The 20,811-nt window shown below is 35.4% G+C and overlaps 1 protein-coding gene across 3 annotated transcripts in view; it reads left to right on the top strand.

The window, feature by feature from the left end:
• Sema3c (semaphorin 3C) overlaps nt 1–20,811 on the top strand; it is a 164,002-nt gene that overhangs the window by 79,454 nt on the left and 63,737 nt on the right. For all 3 annotated transcript variants that reach the window (XM_008762645.4, XM_008762646.4, NM_001106578.1), the window contains 5 exons: nt 385–545; nt 1,663–1,725; nt 9,389–9,508; nt 18,479–18,569; nt 20,602–20,721. In XM_008762645.4, the coding sequence (XP_008760867.1) occupies nt 385–545; nt 1,663–1,725; nt 9,389–9,508; nt 18,479–18,569; nt 20,602–20,721 (555 nt within the window). The remainder of the gene's footprint in view (nt 1–384; nt 546–1,662; nt 1,726–9,388; nt 9,509–18,478; nt 18,570–20,601; nt 20,722–20,811) is intronic.

Below are 20,811 nucleotides of genomic sequence, written 5' to 3'. Positions count from 1 at the left end.
TTGACCAGTTGTGGATCTCTGGAGTAGTCTCTATCTGTTGCACAAAGCTTATTTAAAATAGAATAAAAGCTACACTAACTATTGACAATGCGGTTAGAAATTATATTAGCTTAGGGAAATGACTAGGCTCTCCTATTTAATCCATGGCTTCTCCAGCCACAAGTAGGTTGCAAAGTTTCCAGTACTGGGTGTGGATTCCCCCTTAAGTCTAGTTTGAAAGCTATTGGTTATCCTAAAGTTATAAATGGAAATGTTCGTATCATAGAAGATAAGTTTATGTTTAATTTTGCTTTTTTGGTAAAAACTTATCTAAGAATTTTCCATTAGATCGTAACATTATAGAGACAATGCACCCTGTTTAACATTTCTTGTTCCCTATTTCAGAGCTTCGAGAAACCAAAACCTCTGAATACTTTAGTCTGTCCCACCAGCAGTTAGACTACAGAATATTACTGATGGATGAAGATCAAGACCGGATATACGTGGGGAGCAAAGACCACATCCTGTCCTTGAATATCAACAATATCAGTCAAGAACCTTTGAGTGTAAGTTTATCATTTTCTTGAAGGAAATCTTGACATAGTTATTTAAAATAATTCACTATATTAAATATAATATCTAATGGATTATAAAACCAGAAACTCCCAATCACATGGAGAAACACACACACACACACACACACACACACACACACACATACATGTAACTTTTTACTTTACAACTGAAACATATTTAGTTCAGTTCCTCCCATTTGGTTTAAAAAGTTTTAGAAATCCATTTAAACTGCAAATGAATGAAAAAATATGTCTTGTATATTCATGTATTTAGAAGAAAAAAGAGTGAGTTGAGGACAATTTCTCATGAAAAGCCTGGTTGGGGTAAAGGAAGAGGTACTATATCATCTGTGTGTATCCACATATTGTGAGGAATAATGCTATTAGCTGCATTGATAGTTGAATGACTATTTGACCTACATTTACCGTTTTACTTTTACAGTAGGAAAGCAAAATTAAGCATCAATGGAGTAAGAGCAAAACTGTGTTCACTCTATTAAAAGAGTAAAACTATCTAAGTTTATTACAGACAGTACACTTCACATTCATTATATTAAAGACTGACTGCTCAAGAAGTATTTTTTTTCTGCCACACATGAGCCAAGGCAGCAGTGATTTCGAATGTTAGCATAGTGCTTCAGTTAGACTCTGTGGTTTCATTTCGTGTGTTACATTGTTGAGGTACATGGAGGCCTACTCTAAGGAAATCTGTCAGTCTGGCAGTGTGCTTCACCAAAAGTAGCATTAAGCTAAGATAGCCACATAAGCATAATCCAGAATGATATAAGCAATTCGTAAAACTGTAAGTCCAAAGGTCAAATGTGGATTGTACTTTGCACATTTATCTTTACAATACTTAAAAATACAATTATAAATTTCCATGTGTTATTGAAAAGTTTTTGTTAAAGAAAAACGAATTGCATAAGCAAAACATAGACAGTATAGTAACACAATAGCCCAATGACCTGAATTCAGAAGGTATAGGAAGAATTGAAAAACAAAACTAGTAACACCTTAAAGAAATTTGATAGCTAAAAGCAAACTAAGAATATGGTGTTAGTATGTACCTGAATGGGATTATACCAATTTTCTTTTTCTTTCTGAGCAGGTTTTCTGGCCAGCATCAACAATCAAAGTTGAAGAGTGCAAAATGGCTGGCAAAGATCCTACAGTAAGTAGTTGAAGCACACACAGACACACACACGCACACACACACATACACACACACACATGCAAGCATACATATACACACATGCACTCACACATGCATACACACACGCACACACACTCACATACACACATGTACATGCAGACACACATACACACATGCACACACACACAATACATGTACACACAGAACCCCTCTTTGTATACATCATATACATACAACTATCCCCACCATGCAAATTCATGCTACACACCACCCATATACATGCACACATAGACATTGACACACTCACACATACACACGCACGCACACACACACACACACACACACACACAGAGAGAGAGAGAGAGAGAGAGAGAGAGAGAGAGAGAGAGGGAGAGAGAGAGAGAGACTAACTATTTAGTCTTCAGATGTACAGTTTGAGAACAGCTGAATCTGAGATTAGTGGTGTTGGCAGGACTAATGTTGAAAGTGTAAATGTGGCGGGACTGGAATCCTCATGCAATCTGTAACTTTAGAATTCCTGACTGGTTAAACTTTCCTGCCTTTCTTCATTATTTAACGCAGACATTTTTAGTGATTGATTTCACCAATAAATCTTATACCAAGTGGCTCTAAGCTACAGAATTCTCAGCTGGCCACAGAAATACTGATGCTGGGAGTATCTGAAGTAACTCCTGGATACCATGGGAACCATTCTTAAGGTTCTTGGTGAAAAAATATAGTCATGAGCCTGCACATTCCAGATAAATAGTCAACAATGATGAATAGTACATTTGTCAATTAAAACAATTACAAACCACAACCAAAGCGGAGATACATATTGACAGATGTGCACTGTAACACTTGTGCAAACTGGATTCCCTTAAGTGGACTTCAGTGCAAGGACTCAAGTAAGGATTCCATTGATTTCTGTGAATGACTTACTCTATGGACACTAAATTATTCTTGAATAGAACATAAGAAATTCATGGAGCTAATCTTTGATGAACACAATCATGGAAATATATATTACATATATATCTATTACATATACATATATATATATATATGCTTCAAATCATGAAAAAAATACCATGATGACAATGGTATCAAAAATATGCCTATCTTCCCACAAATAATTTGGTAAAAGTTTCCTCTTTCCATTTATCCTTACTCTCAATTATTTATTTGATAAAGAACATTAAACACCAATTGTATATCTAGCAAAATTCTAGTAATGAAAAGCATAATTTGTGTGAACAGAGACTTAGTTTTGTTTTTCTTTACTTTGTCTATTTGAAAAGGGTTGATGTATTTTAAATGAGCAAGAAGATGCAAATTAAGGCATGCAATGACATAAAATTATTGTGTAGGAAAACTAGTATACTTACACTTACATATCCATGTTTGAGATCATATTAAGTATCAGCATCAATTTTTTTTTGTCTAGAAAAGTCTGACCGAGCACATTGCATTTGAGACAAGAGGTGCTAAAAGGATTGATGTGTGTATGAAGCCTTGAAAGTAACTGCTCCACAGAGGTGTTGGGACAGGCCATTCACCAGGGAGTCTAATCCATAGTGAAATGGAACTTTCTCAATGTGACCAACTCTTTAGCCAGTCACAGACACAGACTTCTGTAAAGCATTGGATCTTCTAGAGCAATGCATCTCAGTCGGTGGGTTCTGACTACTTAGGTGGGGAGTCAGACTTCACAGGAATCGTGTAAGGCCATTGGAAGTTGCAGATATTTATGATATGATTTATAATGGGAGCAAAATTGCAGTTATGAAGTAGCAACAAAGATAATTTTAAAGTGCATGTGTGGGGGTCACTGGAACATGAGGAACTTTTTAAAAGGGTGGCAGCAATAGGAAGGTTGAGAACCGCAGCTCTAGAGTGGAAAGTCTCTCAGTCATATTCCACAAGAGTTCCTGAAAATCATTTCCAGGAGTGAGCCAGACCTAAGTCTTGCATCTTCAATTTTGCATTTCATCCAGCTAACAGAACAGAAAAGGGGTAGCAGAAACATGATCATGCAGGTGCAGTGTAATGGAACCCTATGGGTGAAAGTCCAGGGGTGAAGATCTGTGCATTTTCTTGGCCATCCAGAGAAGCAACAGAATGGAGGGCAGTCCTGTGGAGAAAGGTGGTCTCCTGGGGGTGTTCTTTCAATAATTACACATGAGCTGCACAATTTTCGTTTACTCCCTGAGGAAACGACTTTCTCCCTGGTGCACGTCTGATCATGTCTTGCCCTTCACCACAATAATATCCGATGGCGATGTTATTGACTTTCCTGGTGCTTTGTTCAGGAGGGTTTGCATTTCTAATTCACAGTAATTGCTACAGGGAGAGTATGTAGACTGTAATACTGCTGCATATTCAGTTTCCAAATAGTCATTTCGAGGCTTTTCTAAAGTGTCTTCACCAAGTCACTTGGCCACTTTCTCCCTTTGGTGAAATAGAAACTTATTGTTATATGTTTTGTAATGATTAAAAGTTATTTGATAAAATCTTCACTATACGCCTACATTTCCCCATAATTTTATTGTGCTGTCAATCACAAGCATGGGTATTGTTAATTCTTCTGTATGACTCAATAGGTATACACATGGGAAGCCATCTATGGAGAGATCTGTTCTATGAACGCTGATGACTAAACTGAACAGGTTTTGCTAAAAATTATTGAGTCCTGGGAAACAGTAATCCTTGAAATTCTTTCAACTACCTACTCTACCTGTGTAGGAAAAGAGAAAATCCAACAAATACATTCCCTATGGGTGCAGCCCTTGCCAAGACCTCTTGTTAATTTGACTTAATAAGAAAAGGCCAGAAAGAACAAAACAACCAGCAATAGATAAAATGAACATTGTATAGACAACATATTGTGTATTATTTCTCAATGATACCAAGTGTTTGCAAATATATTCACACCATTAAAGTACTTGCCATCTAATTCTATATTTCACTTTTAAACCATAGAAATTTACTATTTTTATTAGTTTGTTAAGAGTTTCAAACATGTTTTGGTTTGGTTGTATTCACTCTTCTTTAACTCTTTCTCAATTCACCCTTATAAAATTCACACACGGGCTGGAGAGATGGCTCAGCGGTTAAGAGCACCCGACTGCTCTTCCAGAGGTCATGAGTTCAATTCCCAGCAACCACATGGTGGCTCACAACCATCTGTAAAGAGATCTGATGCCCCCTTCTGGTGTGTCTGGAGACAGCTACAGTGTACTTATATGTAATAAATAAAATAAATCTTAAAAAAAAAGTATGTGTGTGTAAAAAAAAATTCACACACACACACACACACACACACACGGAGAGAAAGAGAGAGAGAGAGAGAGAGAGAGAGAGAGAGAGAGAGAGAGAGAGAGCACTAACAACAAATAAAGAAAAAAGTCTATGATTTTCAAAGAGAATACAGGCAAATGTAAATAGGAAGTATTGGAGAAAGGAAAAGAAGGGAGGAAATGATGTGAATACATTAATCTCAAAAAAGAGGGAAACATTAGCAAGACATCTTTGGTATTTATTTCTACTAAAATCTTCAATACCAAATCTTTCCCATGTTAGCATTATGAACAGGACTAGTACTAATCTGTGAAGGACACATGGACTGCCCAAATCAAAATGTTCCTACTCTTTTATTAATATATTGCTCAAAAAATGTTATTACTGTCGTTTTACTGCTACAAAATTTGAACTATAAATCTTTATAACTGACTTGGAAAAAGTTGAGGCCATGGTTCAAATCCAGGTATTGTTTTTTGAGCTTCTTATTTGTTATTATTTAATCCTATCAGTATCTCTCCTGTGTATGTGGAGAAAAAGACTCAGTGACATACCAGGTCCCATATTGCATGGCATGGGATTCTATAATTCAATGTAATCCTAGTGCACTCCAAAATTAAAAAAAACCCACCAACGCATGTACTTGCTTTTCTTTGTATCCTTTTATTTACTTTTAATTACAGGCATGTGTATATGTCAGTGTGTGTTTATGTGCATGTGAGTGCCTCCCTGCTGAGACCAAAAGATGATTTCCAATCTAATGGAGCCAGAACTATACCTGGTTGTCAGTCAGTTAATATCAGTGCTGGAGACCAAACACAAATCTTCCGGACAAGTCACCGGGCTATCACCCTAGTCCCGTGACTTTTTTGGTTGATTGTATTGTTTTCATTTGGAAAATTCTCTTATTATGCATCTTGACTATCAAGATTATTATGCAAAACCAAGTTGAAATTATATTTATTCTAAAACTTCATACAGACATCATATATGAATGGATTTATGCATGTATGTATTAGTGCAGAACCCTATGATGCTTCATGGACCTTACTACAGGATATATATATATATATATATATATATATATATATATATATATATATAATATCAAGTGTCCCTAACCCTAGTCTTAATAGATATTTGCTGAAAGGAATTTACACAGCTGTTCAGGTAAGAATTGATAAGGTCAGAAAATGATGCTGTGCAATGAGAGAGCAGAGCTCAGAGATAGTGACTGTCAATGGTCACCTCACCTGTTCAGCATCGTTTGAATATTCTATAGAGGAGGAGGTGGGAGGGGCACAGAATATCACAGGGTAGAAATCTCTCTGCTAATAGTGAAACTGTTAGAGAAAATAAGGACAATAGTAGTGGCCACAATCCCAGGCTGAGGTGAAGACCCTATTTACTCTCTTGGAGATAAACTTCCTTATTAGTAAATTAAAATTCAGCAACTTAATTGAAGCATTACTGTTAGAATAAATGCAATCAGAGTATATGGATGGAGGAGACTGAAATGTTAATAAGATTAAAAATGCTAAGGTTGCATAAATATTAATAACCAAGAATTAAAACTGTGAACTGTGAAATAAAAACGTGGGCTCTTGATCTATGATATATGGTAAAATGGAAAAAGATGTGGATTAATTGTTATACCTGTGTTTGAAACTGTGGATACCCATCTGATTGAAGGCTACCAAAGTCTCTTTGGCTTATTTTTCTAAAGGAAACTGAGATGCAAAATTAAAAAAATGATTCATGTAAACTCATTAAGAAAATTATACTGAATATTCAATACATCTCTGTTATAAAGTGAAACACTAAGTGTCCTGGGAAATAATAAAAGTAAGATGTAGAAAATAATTACTTCCAAGTTTTTTAGCACACAAGAAAGAGACTATTATTGATAATAGACATATGCATGGAGTGAAATGAATATAGTTCTGAGTGTGAAAATATATTGTTGACTTTTTCCTTTTACTATAGCAACAATTTATCTAAGTCAGTTGTCTGCAGAGCCCAAGATAGAGCAGATGGAAACTTCCCTTTCTAAGTTTTCACTGAATTATATCGTATTGGAAGTTAATCTATAGAGAATTCTAGAGTGACTGAGCATGCATGTGAGAAAGATAAGCACACATCTCTTTGCTCACAACTCTTACCACAGACATGTTACATACACAGCACACTTCAGCCTTGTGGTTTATTCCAGGTGTTATGTTATCATCTCTGGTTATATAATTAACTTCCGACTACCTCTAAAGAGAGACGTCAAGAATTAACACTGTATATTTAACACAGACTTTTCCTGTCTTAACGTTATTGTGTATAGTCTGGATTTTAAGGATTAATTTCTTTGACATTAGAATTAAAGATTTATTAATAATTCATAGTAGAAACATCTGCTTAGAATTCCACACGCAAAAAGAAATACATACTTCCTGACAAGTAGAAATGAATATAAAATTGATGGAATGTATAAGGTAATATAAATTTTTAATCAAGTTTAGCTTTTATTGTAGCACTTTGTTTTACTGTGTAGTAATATAAATACTAGACATTTGATGGACCCAGAATCAATAAAAAAGAAACACGTATTATAGTCTATATAGGAAGATAATACCATTAAATTTGATATATTTATAGCCTTTATTAAACAAGAAAGTCTCACCTCAGATGATAAAATTGTTTTCAATAAAGTTCTTGGTGAGAAAAATGACTTTGTAAAGGGGACATCATTCTGTCTCAGGCTTGGTTAATTTATAATCAGCAAAAGTAATGAGCTTATCAACTTCAGAGTTTGGAGTGATTAATTTGGCCACGAAGAACTTACAGACTCCTGAAAGGTCACAGATAATTTAAAAGCACAGTAATGACACCTTTGCCCATTTATTTAAACTAGAACCAGCTGAGAAACCAAAAATTAAAAATCATATTCGGTGGGGACAATGGGTAGAAAGAATGATTCCACTGTCCAGTCTGAGGTGGTTTTCATGTATTAATTAGAAAAGGTAGCCACGATTATCATGGTGAAGTCATGACAATATGGAATATGAATGAGTATAACTTCACTTCAGATATGTTTATGTAGTGTATTTGTGTATGAGCTAGTTATATTTCTGCATTGCTGTTTTGCATTTATCTATCCTTCATCTATCTGTCTGTCTGTCTGTCTATCTGTCTATTCACTTGTGCATGATTTCTGTGAGTAAGTGAAAACACTAATGGAAGTCTGAGAATGAATTTTCAAAGGTTATTTTTCTAGTTGAACACTGTACTTTTGGGGGAATGAAACTCAGGTCTTCAGACTTGGTGACAATAAATTTCCCGATGATCCACCTTGCCGGCTGGATACTGTATGCCTTCATTTCTGATCTTGATCATATAAAAACATGAGGTTGTAAAACTATGGAGCATAAAACCGTACGTAAGCTCATCTCAGGTGACAGTTGAGCTGTTCAAGCATTAACATGCACACAGCAAGTCTGAGGACCAGGCTTCAGCCCAGAGAACCCACGTTAATGCTAGGCTGGGTGGACTTGCTACACAGCCAGCTGTCATTCCAGTGCTCAGTTTATCCATATCAGTGAGTTCTGGATTCAACTCAGAGACTCTGCCTGTGTGAATACCGTGAAGAGTGATTGAAAAAGACTCCCCACATCAATACCAAGCCTCCACACACAAGCACACATGTGCGATTGTGCATAATCACAACCACCTGCCCACGCAAACATGTGATGTAACCTCATACAACATGTGAAGCATGACAGTAAAAAATTAGTTATTTTTAGTTATACTGCTTATTCACAAGACAGATGAATGCAATAAACCAGGTTGTTCTCTTATGTGTTTTTTTAAAATGATGTCTCCTAACAATAGCATTGAAAAGGTATGCAATGTGCAGAGGAACATGTCTAAAGTTAGATTCATAAATGTGTTGTGAAGAATAAACTTGAGAGCCCTTTCCACATAGTCTTCAAATCAGGAAAGATCAACTAGAAACAGCAAAGGTTGTGTGGACTTCCACTTGGTCCAACTGAGCTCTGTAAGAGTAGAGGGCTTTGTGTGTTCTAGACACTGAAAATGCCCAGAATTCTGAGATCACCAGCTTAAGTTTGGTAAACCTCAGTTGAGGTATTTCTTCAGTAAAAGTGCTGTGGCCATCTACAAGTAGCTGAATTATTCAGGATGCCAGATTTCAACATCTGCTTTCTTATTCTGTAAAGTAAATGGGTGTTTCCAGGTTGCCATTGCAAGGTGCACACAGTTTCTCCAGGGTATAGGTTACAGCAGAGGTCACCTTCCGCATCAAATCTCAGTTAGTAGTGCTGCTGTAGCTAGGAGGAAGATGTGGCCCCGCTAAATACCTTTCTTTTGCCAGCACGGCTGTGGGAATTTCGTCCGCGTTATTCAGACCTTCAACCGTACTCACTTGTATGTCTGTGGGAGTGGAGCGTTCAGCCCAGTGTGCACCTACCTGAACAGGGGAAGGAGGTCAGAGGTAAGCTTGTAAGCTTGTCAGTTCTTACTTGTCAATTTCCGTGTTACTGCCAGAAACTTGATGGAATTTTAGACTTAAAGATTGGGGAACATCAGTGATAGTAAATATCTTCATATTTTTAAACACATGAATATATTTTATTTTGATGTCTGTCAAGGCAAGCTAAATTATGCTCACTGAGCCTTCAAGTTAGATGTGTTAACTTGTTTCTAAACCTACAAGCTATAGCATAAAGGAAAACTGTAATTTTGTATTGTCTTAAATATAAAGTATTAAAGTTCCAAAGTAAAGAAATACCATGTTTACACTTGCATATATTTTTATATAAAAATATTTATATATTTTATTTATTATATATTTTATATTTATTTATATTTATGTTATATATATTTCACTTATATTTTATTTTGTTATATTCTTCTGGATATATACTTTAAGATATGTTTGAAATGGGATATTGCATGTTTTCTCAAAATTAACTTTATAAATTGATAAGCCATGCTTTCATTTAAAAGTAACATTTCCTTGTTCGTTCTTACCTTACACTATTATTGCTTAAAGAGATATGATTTATTATGGTGTGGTGTTTGCTGAATACATGTCGAACAGTCAGTTAATGTACCGTCAAACAGAAGGTTGACTACGTTTGAACTGTGCTATCAAAGGCTGGGCTTGATGGCCCAGTACAGCTGCTGACTGTGGAAACCATGCAGAAAACCCATGCAGCCTTCCAGTTTTGACTCTCTATTTCACAAAGCATGGTTATTTTAGAAACAGAATTACTTACAATGAAATTTAGTTTGTTATATAACTTAAATTTAGGAAGTCCAGTTCATAAGTTATATCTTAACTGACTTTTAAAGATCAGAATGGTGGGTATGAAACTCCAGATGTTCCTCTTCATGTACTCTTTGAAGTTATTTTTCTTTAGCAAGTAGCAATGTTTGTTGCTGCTAATGTAGATGGACAAAGATTCCTTTCTATTCTGTTTTATACAATCCATATATACACATATAGAGTTAGATGAATAAAAGCCATATGCCCTCCCTTTTTCTCTTCCTTTAATCTGATTTTCATTTTCAGACACAATAACTTCCTTTCTTTAAAGTTACCTCAGTTCTATAACTTCTCAGGTTTCTCCCTTTTTAACTGGAGAACAACGTCTCAGACACATAGCTTCTCCTATCAACTTTTCTTCCAGTTATCTAAGACATGGTCAAACATTTCAAACAGACCTTTTCTTCCACACAATAACAAAACCCGACAGTTGGCCATGTTGATACTCAAATGCTCTTTTTGTTGCTGTGACTCCTTGTACAATTAAATGTCAGCAATAGTGCACCTGTTAGAGTGGTTCACTTGGCTCATTTGCTTTGGCTACTCAGGAACTTTGGTTTCTATGTGAATTTTGTCTGTTTTTCCTTGTTCTGAAATACACATCATTGAAATTTCGATTTGGTTGAATTTGCAGGCCACTTTCAGATATAAAGCCCTTTAAACAATGCTAATTTTGTGGATTGGCAAGCATAGGAGATCTTTTCATTTCTAGTGTCTTTCTAAAATTCTCTCTTCAATATCCTTGTCCGTATTGTAGAGGTGTTTGCCTCTACGGTTAAGCTTATTCTCTTGGTGTTTTGTGAATGGGAGATTCTTCCTAACTTCCTCTCAGCAAGTTTGCTGTTTGTGTATAGAAAAAAAATACTGTTGAGAACATAATGAGAATGGCATTGTACCCACTGCCGACGGGAGTATAAACTTGTATAGCTGCTCAGGATCAACATGGATTTTCTCAAAAGATATAAGTAACACTATTATAACCCAGCTATTCCACATCTGGATCAATACAAAGGATGCTGCTGCCTTGGTTCCTTTTACGTTGCTGTGGTAAAATGCTATACTCTGCCAAATGCAACTTAGTAAAGGGTTTACTCAGCTCATAGTTCCAGGTCACAGGGAAATCACTGCAGGTATAGCTTGAAACAGCTAGGCCCGGAAAGGTTGACATCAAAGACAGAGAGAAAAGACTACATATCTTATCTCACGTGTGAGGGGGGTAAAGGAATATCTGAAATATTAAAGCAGGAGGGGAAGAGAATGCCCATTGGGGACACAGGGACAGGTGAATGGACTTGAGGGAGGATTAACCCAGTATGCATGGAAACGCCATAGGAAAGCTAATTCAAAAGTTATTAAAATGAAAAGTATGGACTCAAATGTTACAAAGTTAAATGCAAAAAGACTAACAAAAGAAGGAGGCTTACTGATTAACTGGGGATGAATAGTGCTGAATTCTTAGGAAATAAGTGGAGTCTTATTGCTTCTTGAAGTAGATTATTAATATTTCACTGCATGCTGTCCCAGTGTTGATTGTTAACTAGACTGTAATCATGATCGTGTAGAGAAGATGATGCCAAGTGATGGAAGAGTGGGTCACTAGAGAACACCCAGCCTCTTTTATCAGTTCTTCCTCTGCCAGCAATGCATTGTCTAGGGAAATCTGCTGCTGGCGCTAGGACCACAAGCAAGATTATTCAATTTTCCTGCTTTCTTTCATTTTTAGAATTATTTTCTTCAGAAACCAGATGTGTTAGGTATCAGGAGGCTGAATTTGGATTCTGATTTTTATCTTTCCTTAGCTATTATTGCCTTGGGATAACTCCACTACATCAGACTTCATCTAGCAAAAACAATCTACGTATATATTTTCTTCAAGTAAACAAAACTTCTGGCTATGTATTTTCACCTTACTAGATAAAGCCATTTCTTACTGGTCTCTAAACTCTGACTGTCACAACACAAATTCTCTTAAATTTTAATTGTATCAACCATGATCATTGTGATCACCAGAGGTCAAATGATTACTGTCGGGTACACAGACTTTTCAAAATTAAACTATAATTACACCATTTTCCTTTTTTTCATCTTCCCTCTGCTACAACCTCTCAATTTTATGGCCTTTTATTTAAATAGGGGGCTCCCCTCTAAAACCTATGATCCCACTAGCCACATGTAATCATTTATGTATCAGGCTATGCCTGATTTCCCTTGGGTTAATATGGCTGATATTGAGTCCATATAGACAGGTATTAGTTATCTCTAAGACATAAGTGCTACCATCAAACTTATAGGAATACCTTGGCACAATGGCCATTGTAGTTCATAAGAATTATAACTAGGTGAGACTGATGATTGCTCTCTGAGAAGTTTGCATATCAATTTCTGATACTGTGAAAGCAAGTTCTTAGGGAAGACAATTGCAGGCCAGCTAAGCATGTTGTATCTTTAACTATAAAGAATTACCTACAACTTCTAAGAGGCAACTAGAGGCAATATGTTGTTTGAGGAGGCTCTTGAACTCTTCTGATCAACAATTCAAAAGAACTACTGGGTATTTCATTAGATAGTCTATGACTTGCAAGAGTATGATCACCCAAGTGGGCTAAATTTATTTAATCTCTCTCTCTCTCTCTCTCTCTCTCTCTCTCTCTCTCTCTCTCTCTCTCTCCCTCCACACACACACACACACACACACATGTGTGATGATATATAAATATATATTAGATATAATATAGAGATAGAAAGATATATATGTATTCACATAGTTTTATAAAAACAGCCTATTTTATTAAGTCAAATATATTACTTTATGTATTTATTCATAAATCTTCCTAAACCAGAAGTATGATCAATCACTTCTGGAACAGAATGCTCGTCATTTTATCTCTACACTCAAAAATATTATGAGACTGAATCAGGGTAGTTTTCAAAAACTTTAACTTGATAATTAAGGTTCTTCATCATCTGATGTATTCCACAAATGTTCTTTTTGCCCTTACAACTTAGTAATAGTCTCTACTAAGTTGATACATGAAACTGTTAGTATCTCTCTTGATAAAATACCTCCTTTAGTGCTGCTTACTGAGTATCATATGACAGATTGAATTTATTGCTCCATAATCTCAAGTCTTTCCTATTTCATCTGTCTGCACACATTTTTTAAGCACTGAGCAGGTTCTTCTGTAACCCATGTTTGTGTTTAGCTGTCCTTAATTTCAGTCTTTCTCATTACAATATAAATTATTCAATGCCCAAAATGTCTGTAATTTCACTAGTTTTTACTTGTGTTTAGTATCAAATACACAACAAAGGACCATTTTTTTGAAATAAGAATATAATTGGATAAATGATATTTTAGTATAACTTATCATTTTAAACCTTGAAAAATGTGTTATACAAAATTAAGCAGTAACATAGAGCTTTAGGTTATTTTAAATTATTTTCTTTGTTTACATTCCAGTTCTTGCCCACCCCCAGTATATCCTCCTGTATTTCCTCATCCTATTCTTTCTCCCCCTTGCCTTACCAGACCACCCACTTCCCTAAGGCTCAAGTTTCTCCACAATTAAGCACATCTTGCATTGAAGCCAGACCATACAGGCATATGATATATATGTGCCAGGGGTCTTAGACTGGCCCATGTATGCTCCGTCTTTGGTAGCACCCTGGGCTCCAGGTTAGATGAGACTGCTGGTCTTACTATGGGATCTTCTTCTTCTTCAGCTTCTTTAATCATTTCCTATTCAACCAAAGGGGTCCCCAACTTCAGTTCAATGATTGAGTGTAAGTATTTGCATATGTATGAATCAACTGCTGGTAGGGCATCTGAACGGACAGCTGTGCCAGACTTCTATCTGTAGGTACGTCATAGCATCAGTAGTAGTGTCAGGCCTTGGTGCACCCCCGCCCCCATGAGATGGAGCATTGGGTCAGTCATTGGACCACCTTTCAGTCTCTTTCCATTTTTCTCCTTGTAATTCTTTTAGACAAGAACAATTCTGGGTCAGAAATTTTGACTGTGGGTTAGTAACCGAGTTGCTCCATTTGAGGCCCTGTCTATCTACTGAAGGTAGAAACTTCTTCACACTTTTTGGGCATTTTGGCTAAGGTCAACTTCATTGAGACCTGAGAGTTTCTTACCTCCCAGGTCTCTTGTCATTTCTAGATGGTCCCCCCTATCGCTAAGCCCCCTTCTGCTTATTTCCATTCATTCTCCTGTACATCTAGGCTTCTCTCCTATGCCTATATACCTGATCCTGTTCCCCCTTTACCCTCCCCATCCTCTCTCCCACTGAGGTCTCTCCCTCCCCCTGCCTCCCATGATTGTTTTCTTCTCCCTTCTAAGTGGAATTGAAGCATTCTTACTTGGGCCTTTCTGATTGTTACACTTCTTAAGAATACACTAGGTATTCTGTACTTTCTGGCTAATATCCACTCATCAGTGAGTATATACCATTCATGTCCTTTTGGGTCTGAGTTACTTCACTCAGGATGATATTTTCAATTTCCATCTATTTGCCTGAAAAATTCATCATGCCTGTGCTTTTAATGACCTACTGATGGTGTCTTTTGCCTTACAGAAGCATTTCAGTTTTATGAGGTCCAATTTATCAATATTTGATCTTAGAGACTGAGCCATTGGTGTTCTATTCAGGAATTTTCCTCATGTGCCAATGAGTTCAAGGCTCTTTCCCACTTTCATTTTTTTTTAGATTCAGTGTATCAGGTTTTACATTGAGGTTCTTGATCCACTTGGACTTGAGCTTTGTGTAAGGTAATAAATATGGATCTATTTTCATTTTTCTACATACTGACTGTCAGAGCATCACCCTTTATTGGTGATGCTTTCTTTTTCCCACTGTATGTTTTTGGCTTCTTTGTCAAAGATCAAGTATCAATAGGCATGTGGGTTTACTTCTGGGTCTTCAATTCTATTCCATTGATTGACCTGTTTGTCTCTGTTCCAAAACCATGGGATTTTTATCACTACTTCTTTGTAGTACAGTTCGATGTCAGAGACTGTGATTCCCCCAGAAGATTTTTTATTGTTGAGAATTGTTTTAGGTATCCTGGGTTTTTTTTTGTTTTTCTGTGTGAAGTTGAGAATTGCTCCTTCCATGTCTGTGAAGAATTGTTTTGAAATTTTAATGGGGATTCCATTGAATCTTTAGGTTGCTTTTCATAAGATGCCAATTTTTACTAAGTTAATCCTAAAAATCCATGAGCATGGGAGATATTGGTGTCTACTGGAGTCTTCTATTTCTTTTTTTCAGGGATTTAAAGTTCTTGTACAATTCTTTGACTTGTTTGGTAAGAGTTACACCAAGATATTTTATTATATATGTGACTATTATGAAGGGTGTTGTTTCCCTGATTTCTTTCTCAGCCTGTTTATCATTTATGTAAAGGAACACTATTTATTTTAGTTAATTTTATATCCTACCACTTTGCCATTTGACAAATGCAATTTTAGGGGTTACTTATGTATATTATCCTATTATCTACAAATAGTGATACTTTGACTTCCTCCTTTCCAATTCGTATCCCCTTGATCTTCCTTTGTTGTCTAATTGCTCTAGCTAGAACTTTGAGTACTATATTGAGTAGATATTGCCCCTGATTTTAATGGGGTTGCATCTAGTTTCTCTCCACTTAATTTGATGTTGGCTATTGGTTTACTGTATATTGCTTTATTATGTGTAGGTATATGGCATGAATTCTTGATCTTTCCAAAACTTTTAACATGAAGGGATGTTGTATTTTGTCTAAGGATTTTTCAGCATCAGGTCATTTTTCAGATGACCAAGTAAGTTTTTTTTTCCCTTGATGTATTTTTTTTCCCTTGGTGTGTTTCATTGACAGATTTTTGTATGTTGAATCATCCCTGCATCCCTGAGGTGAAATGTACTTGATCATGGTGAATGATCATTTTGATGAGTTCCTGGATTCAGTTGTCGAGCTTTATTGAGTATTTTCACGTTGATATTCATAAGTGAGATTGGTCTGAAGTTCTCATTCTTTAATGGGTCTTTGTGTGGCTTAGATATCAAAGTAACTGTGGCTTCATAGAATGAATTGGGTAGTATTCCTTTTGTTTCTATTGTATGGAATAGTTTGAAGAATGTTGGTATTAGTTCTTGTTTGAAGGTCTGGTAGAATTCTACACTAAAATCATCTGGACCTAGGTTTTTTTTTGGTTGGCAAGTTTTTAATGACCTGTTCTATTTCTGTAGGGGATAGGAAATTGTTTAGATAGTTTATGTGATTTTGGTTTAACTTTGATGCATGGTATCTGTTCAGAAAAAACATCCGTTTCATCTAGATCTTCCAGTTTTGCAGAGTATAGGCTTTTGTAGTATGTTCTGATGATAATTTAAATTTCCTCAGCTTCTGTTCCTAGGTCTCCCTTTTCAGTTCTGATTTGTTAATTTGGATACTGTCTCTGTGCCCTTTAGTTAGTTTGGCTAAGAGTTTATAGTTTATCTATCTTGTTGATTTTCTCATAGAACGAGTTCTAGGGTTTTGTTTTTCGTTGTTGTTGTTGTTGTTGTTGTTGTTGTTGTTTGATTCTTTATATCATTCTCTTTTTTTCTAACTGTTTGACTTTAGCCCTGAGTTTGACTATTTCCTTACTTTCACTCCTCCTTTGTGTGTTTGCTTCTTTTTTGTTCTAGAGCTCTAAGGTGTTAAATTGCTTATATGTAAGACTTTTTTTTAGCCTGTTACACTGAGGTAGTGTCTGTCCTTGTCACTGAGGTGTGTTTCTTGTATGCATCAAAATGCTGGATCCTGTTTTTGTATCTACTCTATTAGCCTGTGTCTTTTTACTGGGGAATTGAGTCCACTAATGTTAAGAGATACTAAAAACAGATGTTTATTAGTTCCTGTTATTTTTGTTGTTGGAGGTGGTATTATGTGTGTATGATTGTCTTCTTTTGAGTTTGTTTTGAACTGTAGACTTTCTTTTGTTTTCTTGGGTGTAATTTCATTCTTGTGTTGAAGATTTGCTTCCAGTATCCTCTATAGGGCTGGGTTAGTAGAAAGATGTTGTTTTAATTTGGTTTTGTCATCTCAGAGCTTGGTTTCTTCATCTATGGTGATTGAGAGTTTTTCTGGGTATAGTATTCTAGGCTAGCATTTGTGTTCTCCTAGGATCTGGATGACATTGTTTCAGTATATTCTGGCTTTTAGATTTTCTGTTGAGAAGTCTGATGTAATTTTGATAAGTCTGCCTTTACATATTACTTGGCTTTTAATATTCTTTCATTGTTCTGTGCATTTATTGTTTTCATTATTATGTCAGTAGAGGATTTTCTTGTGGCTCAATCTATTTGGTGTTCTGTAAGTTTCTTATACTTTTATAGCCATCTCTTTCTTTAGGTTAGGGAAGTTTTTTTTTCCTCTGGTTTTGTTAACGGAGGCAAACATGCTATTGAGGGTAGGAGAGTTTGGGGTCAGCTGATCTGGCTTGGGTGAGGATTTGAACCGGAAAGAAGGTGGAGCTTCACAGGGTGAGTAGGTCCAGGGTGAGTCATCTGGACTCTATGGGTGTCCAAACCGGCTTGGGTATTTATACAAGATTCTCACCTGTGTCCCTGGTTCCTGGAGATCTCCTGGGAGGCACGCAGGCTGTATGTAGAGTGTTGAATGGTATCTGGCTGCTGATCAGGCCTGGGTGGAGAAGCAGACCAGAATGGAGCTTTAGTTTTAAAATGTCTTATTTTAGTAACATTATAATAATTGCTTAGATTATTTTATTATTCCTTTTCTTCCTTTGAATAGGACTCTACAAACATATCCAATTATCAGTATAATAAGTTTACAATTTCAAAATAGGCATAATGATGTTGATTTGAGGAATGGTTGGATCAGTTCTTTGAGCTGTAAAGTATGATGAGAATTAGCCCTGCTAATGTTCGAGCATAATAATTTACAAATGGATTCGTCATACAGGCAACTAAATCTTAATATAGCACATTGGAAACACAGAGGTAGAAAGCATTTTTGAAGATGGTTTGTTTGATTTGATAGCAATTATTTAAAATAAATTATAATTGCATTTCATTCTACTCATTGTACTGTTTCATCTGTACAATATAGTATTATCATCTGATACATTTTTCTCCTACAAAGGACCAAGTTTTCATGATCGACTCTAAATGTGAATCAGGAAAAGGACGATGCTCTTTCAACCCCAATGTGAACACCGTGTCTGTTATGATCAGTAAGTAGGAAATGAAGATGGGAAAGGGGATTGAAGAATAAAGAACACATAACATTTAAATTAGTTAATATATGAGAATATGATCAATCTGTATGTATTTATTTGATGTTCTAAAGGTTTATCTGTATAAAATTGCATCTCATTGTATGGCTCTCTCAATGTGTTGTGTTTGCTATGTCCATTTGATTGACGTCACAATATAATATAGATGTTTTAAATAGGTCTATCAATTAAATAGGCAAGCAATGTTATGCAATAGAGCAACTGTTTTTAACAATACACAAAGCTTCTACTCTAAGTTCTAAAGGTCCTATGCTATTTAGGGTAGTTAATGTAGGACATATATTTGTATATACATACATATGTATATATATGTATTACTATCTCTCTATATATACAATTATATCTATATATTTATATAGATAGATAGATATAAACACATATATGCATCTATCTACACATGTGTATATATATATATGGGAGATACATTTATCATTAGAATATATATATATTTGGAATATATATTTATTATATATATTTAAAAACTTACTTTGAAGATTCATTTGAATTTTTAGCTAAATAAAAACTGAAAACTCTTAAAATTGTTGGCAGGCTGTTATTGTTTAAGCATTTACTGATATAAAATGAAGCAGGGATTTTCCTGTCTGCCATTAGGAGCACTGAGAATGTGGAGCACAACATGGAGCCAGGTTGACACACAGGCCTTTGTAAGTGTTTAGGTAGAATTGACCATGTGCTGTTTGATAGATAGGGTTCAAAGCTGTAAGCCAACCTCGAAGTTTCTTTCCCTTCTCTCTCATATACATATATATATATAATCAAGAGGTGTGCTTATCAATATTACTGAACGGTAGGGATTTACAAGCCATGATTTTATGATGAAGGAGCTATAACAATATGGGAAATGATTGTTATGTTGAGTTAATACCTGAATACAGACACAACAGATAAACAAATGGTTAGACAGCTGAACTATTCAAAAATGCTTCATTCTTATCTTTGCTGTCATTCTCCAAATGTTGTCATGGGCCTTTTGTTCCTCCGGAAAAGATGAAATGGATGTCAAGATGCCTTTGCTTATAGGTCCTTAACTGATAGGGGCTCTAATTCAAAACCTAATGAGATCATTTCAGAAAGGTTTCATTCTGTAGTCTGTCCTGTCCAACAGATATTACTGAGAGTGCTTCAAATGTCCCGCTCCTGGGAGCAATGCAGAGCACAGCACAGATGCTGGTCAAGTCAATGGGCCAAACACAAACCTAGATACTTGCTTTAAATGTTGTCCAGCTACAGCTCCATACTTAGGATAAAAATTTAAATTAAACTTTAAAGTTTCTAATGATATATATGTATATTTGCGTGTATATATATATATTTATTCTAATGACACAAACATATATATGTAAACTAATTGAATAGGTCTTATGACAATTGTTTACTTCTACACATAGATTTTCCCATCACTTTGTTTTTTACAACAGTTATTGCTGAAATAAGTGAGCTATGTTTAAGTTAAGTAGTCTTGGACCACTGAAGATCAAAATGTAGAATTTAAATGATTAGTTTGCTCATTAATATTGCTTTTTACAATACTATTGTACTTTTTGTGTCATCAGATAATAAAAGTATTATGTCCGTCTTTTAGGTAAAATCTTTAGTTTAACACATGATGAATACCATTTCAATTATAGCTCATTTCTGATAATTTATGAAGAAAAATGTTAAGATTCAGTGTGTTGAATGACATAACCCTACATTCAAGTTTATTCTTTACTTAAAAATTAAAACAAGTATATTTGGGGGTTTCTTTTAACCATATAGAATCATCACAATAAAAGCATATTAAACTGAGTGCTTTGTAAATTTGGTAGGCAACAAGAACTAATTGATAAGTACATATCTCTACTAATAACTGGGAAAATGGATTATGGTATTGTGCTAAATTTTCTTGAATGGTAAAGTAAGTTCAAAATGCATTAGAATTTCTCTGACAGATTTTTCCTTTTCATAGATGAGGAACTCTTCTCAGGAATGTATATAGATTTCATGGGTACAGATGCTGCTATTTTTCGAAGTTTAACTAAGAGGAATGCAGTCCGGACTGATCAACACAATTCAAAATGGCTGAGTGGTAAAGAAACATTTTCTGCATTTTCCCTGTTGATATCTTGCTTTAAACTAATATTTAATCCAATGCTAATAATAGGAAATGTAGTTCAAA

This window comes from Rattus norvegicus, chromosome 4, assembly GCF_036323735.1.
Source record: "Rattus norvegicus strain BN/NHsdMcwi chromosome 4, GRCr8, whole genome shotgun sequence".
Classification (NCBI taxonomy): Eukaryota; Metazoa; Chordata; class Mammalia; order Rodentia; family Muridae; genus Rattus; species Rattus norvegicus.
The sequence above is the reverse complement of the archived record's forward strand: the minus strand, read 5'-3'. Positions and strand labels throughout refer to the sequence as shown.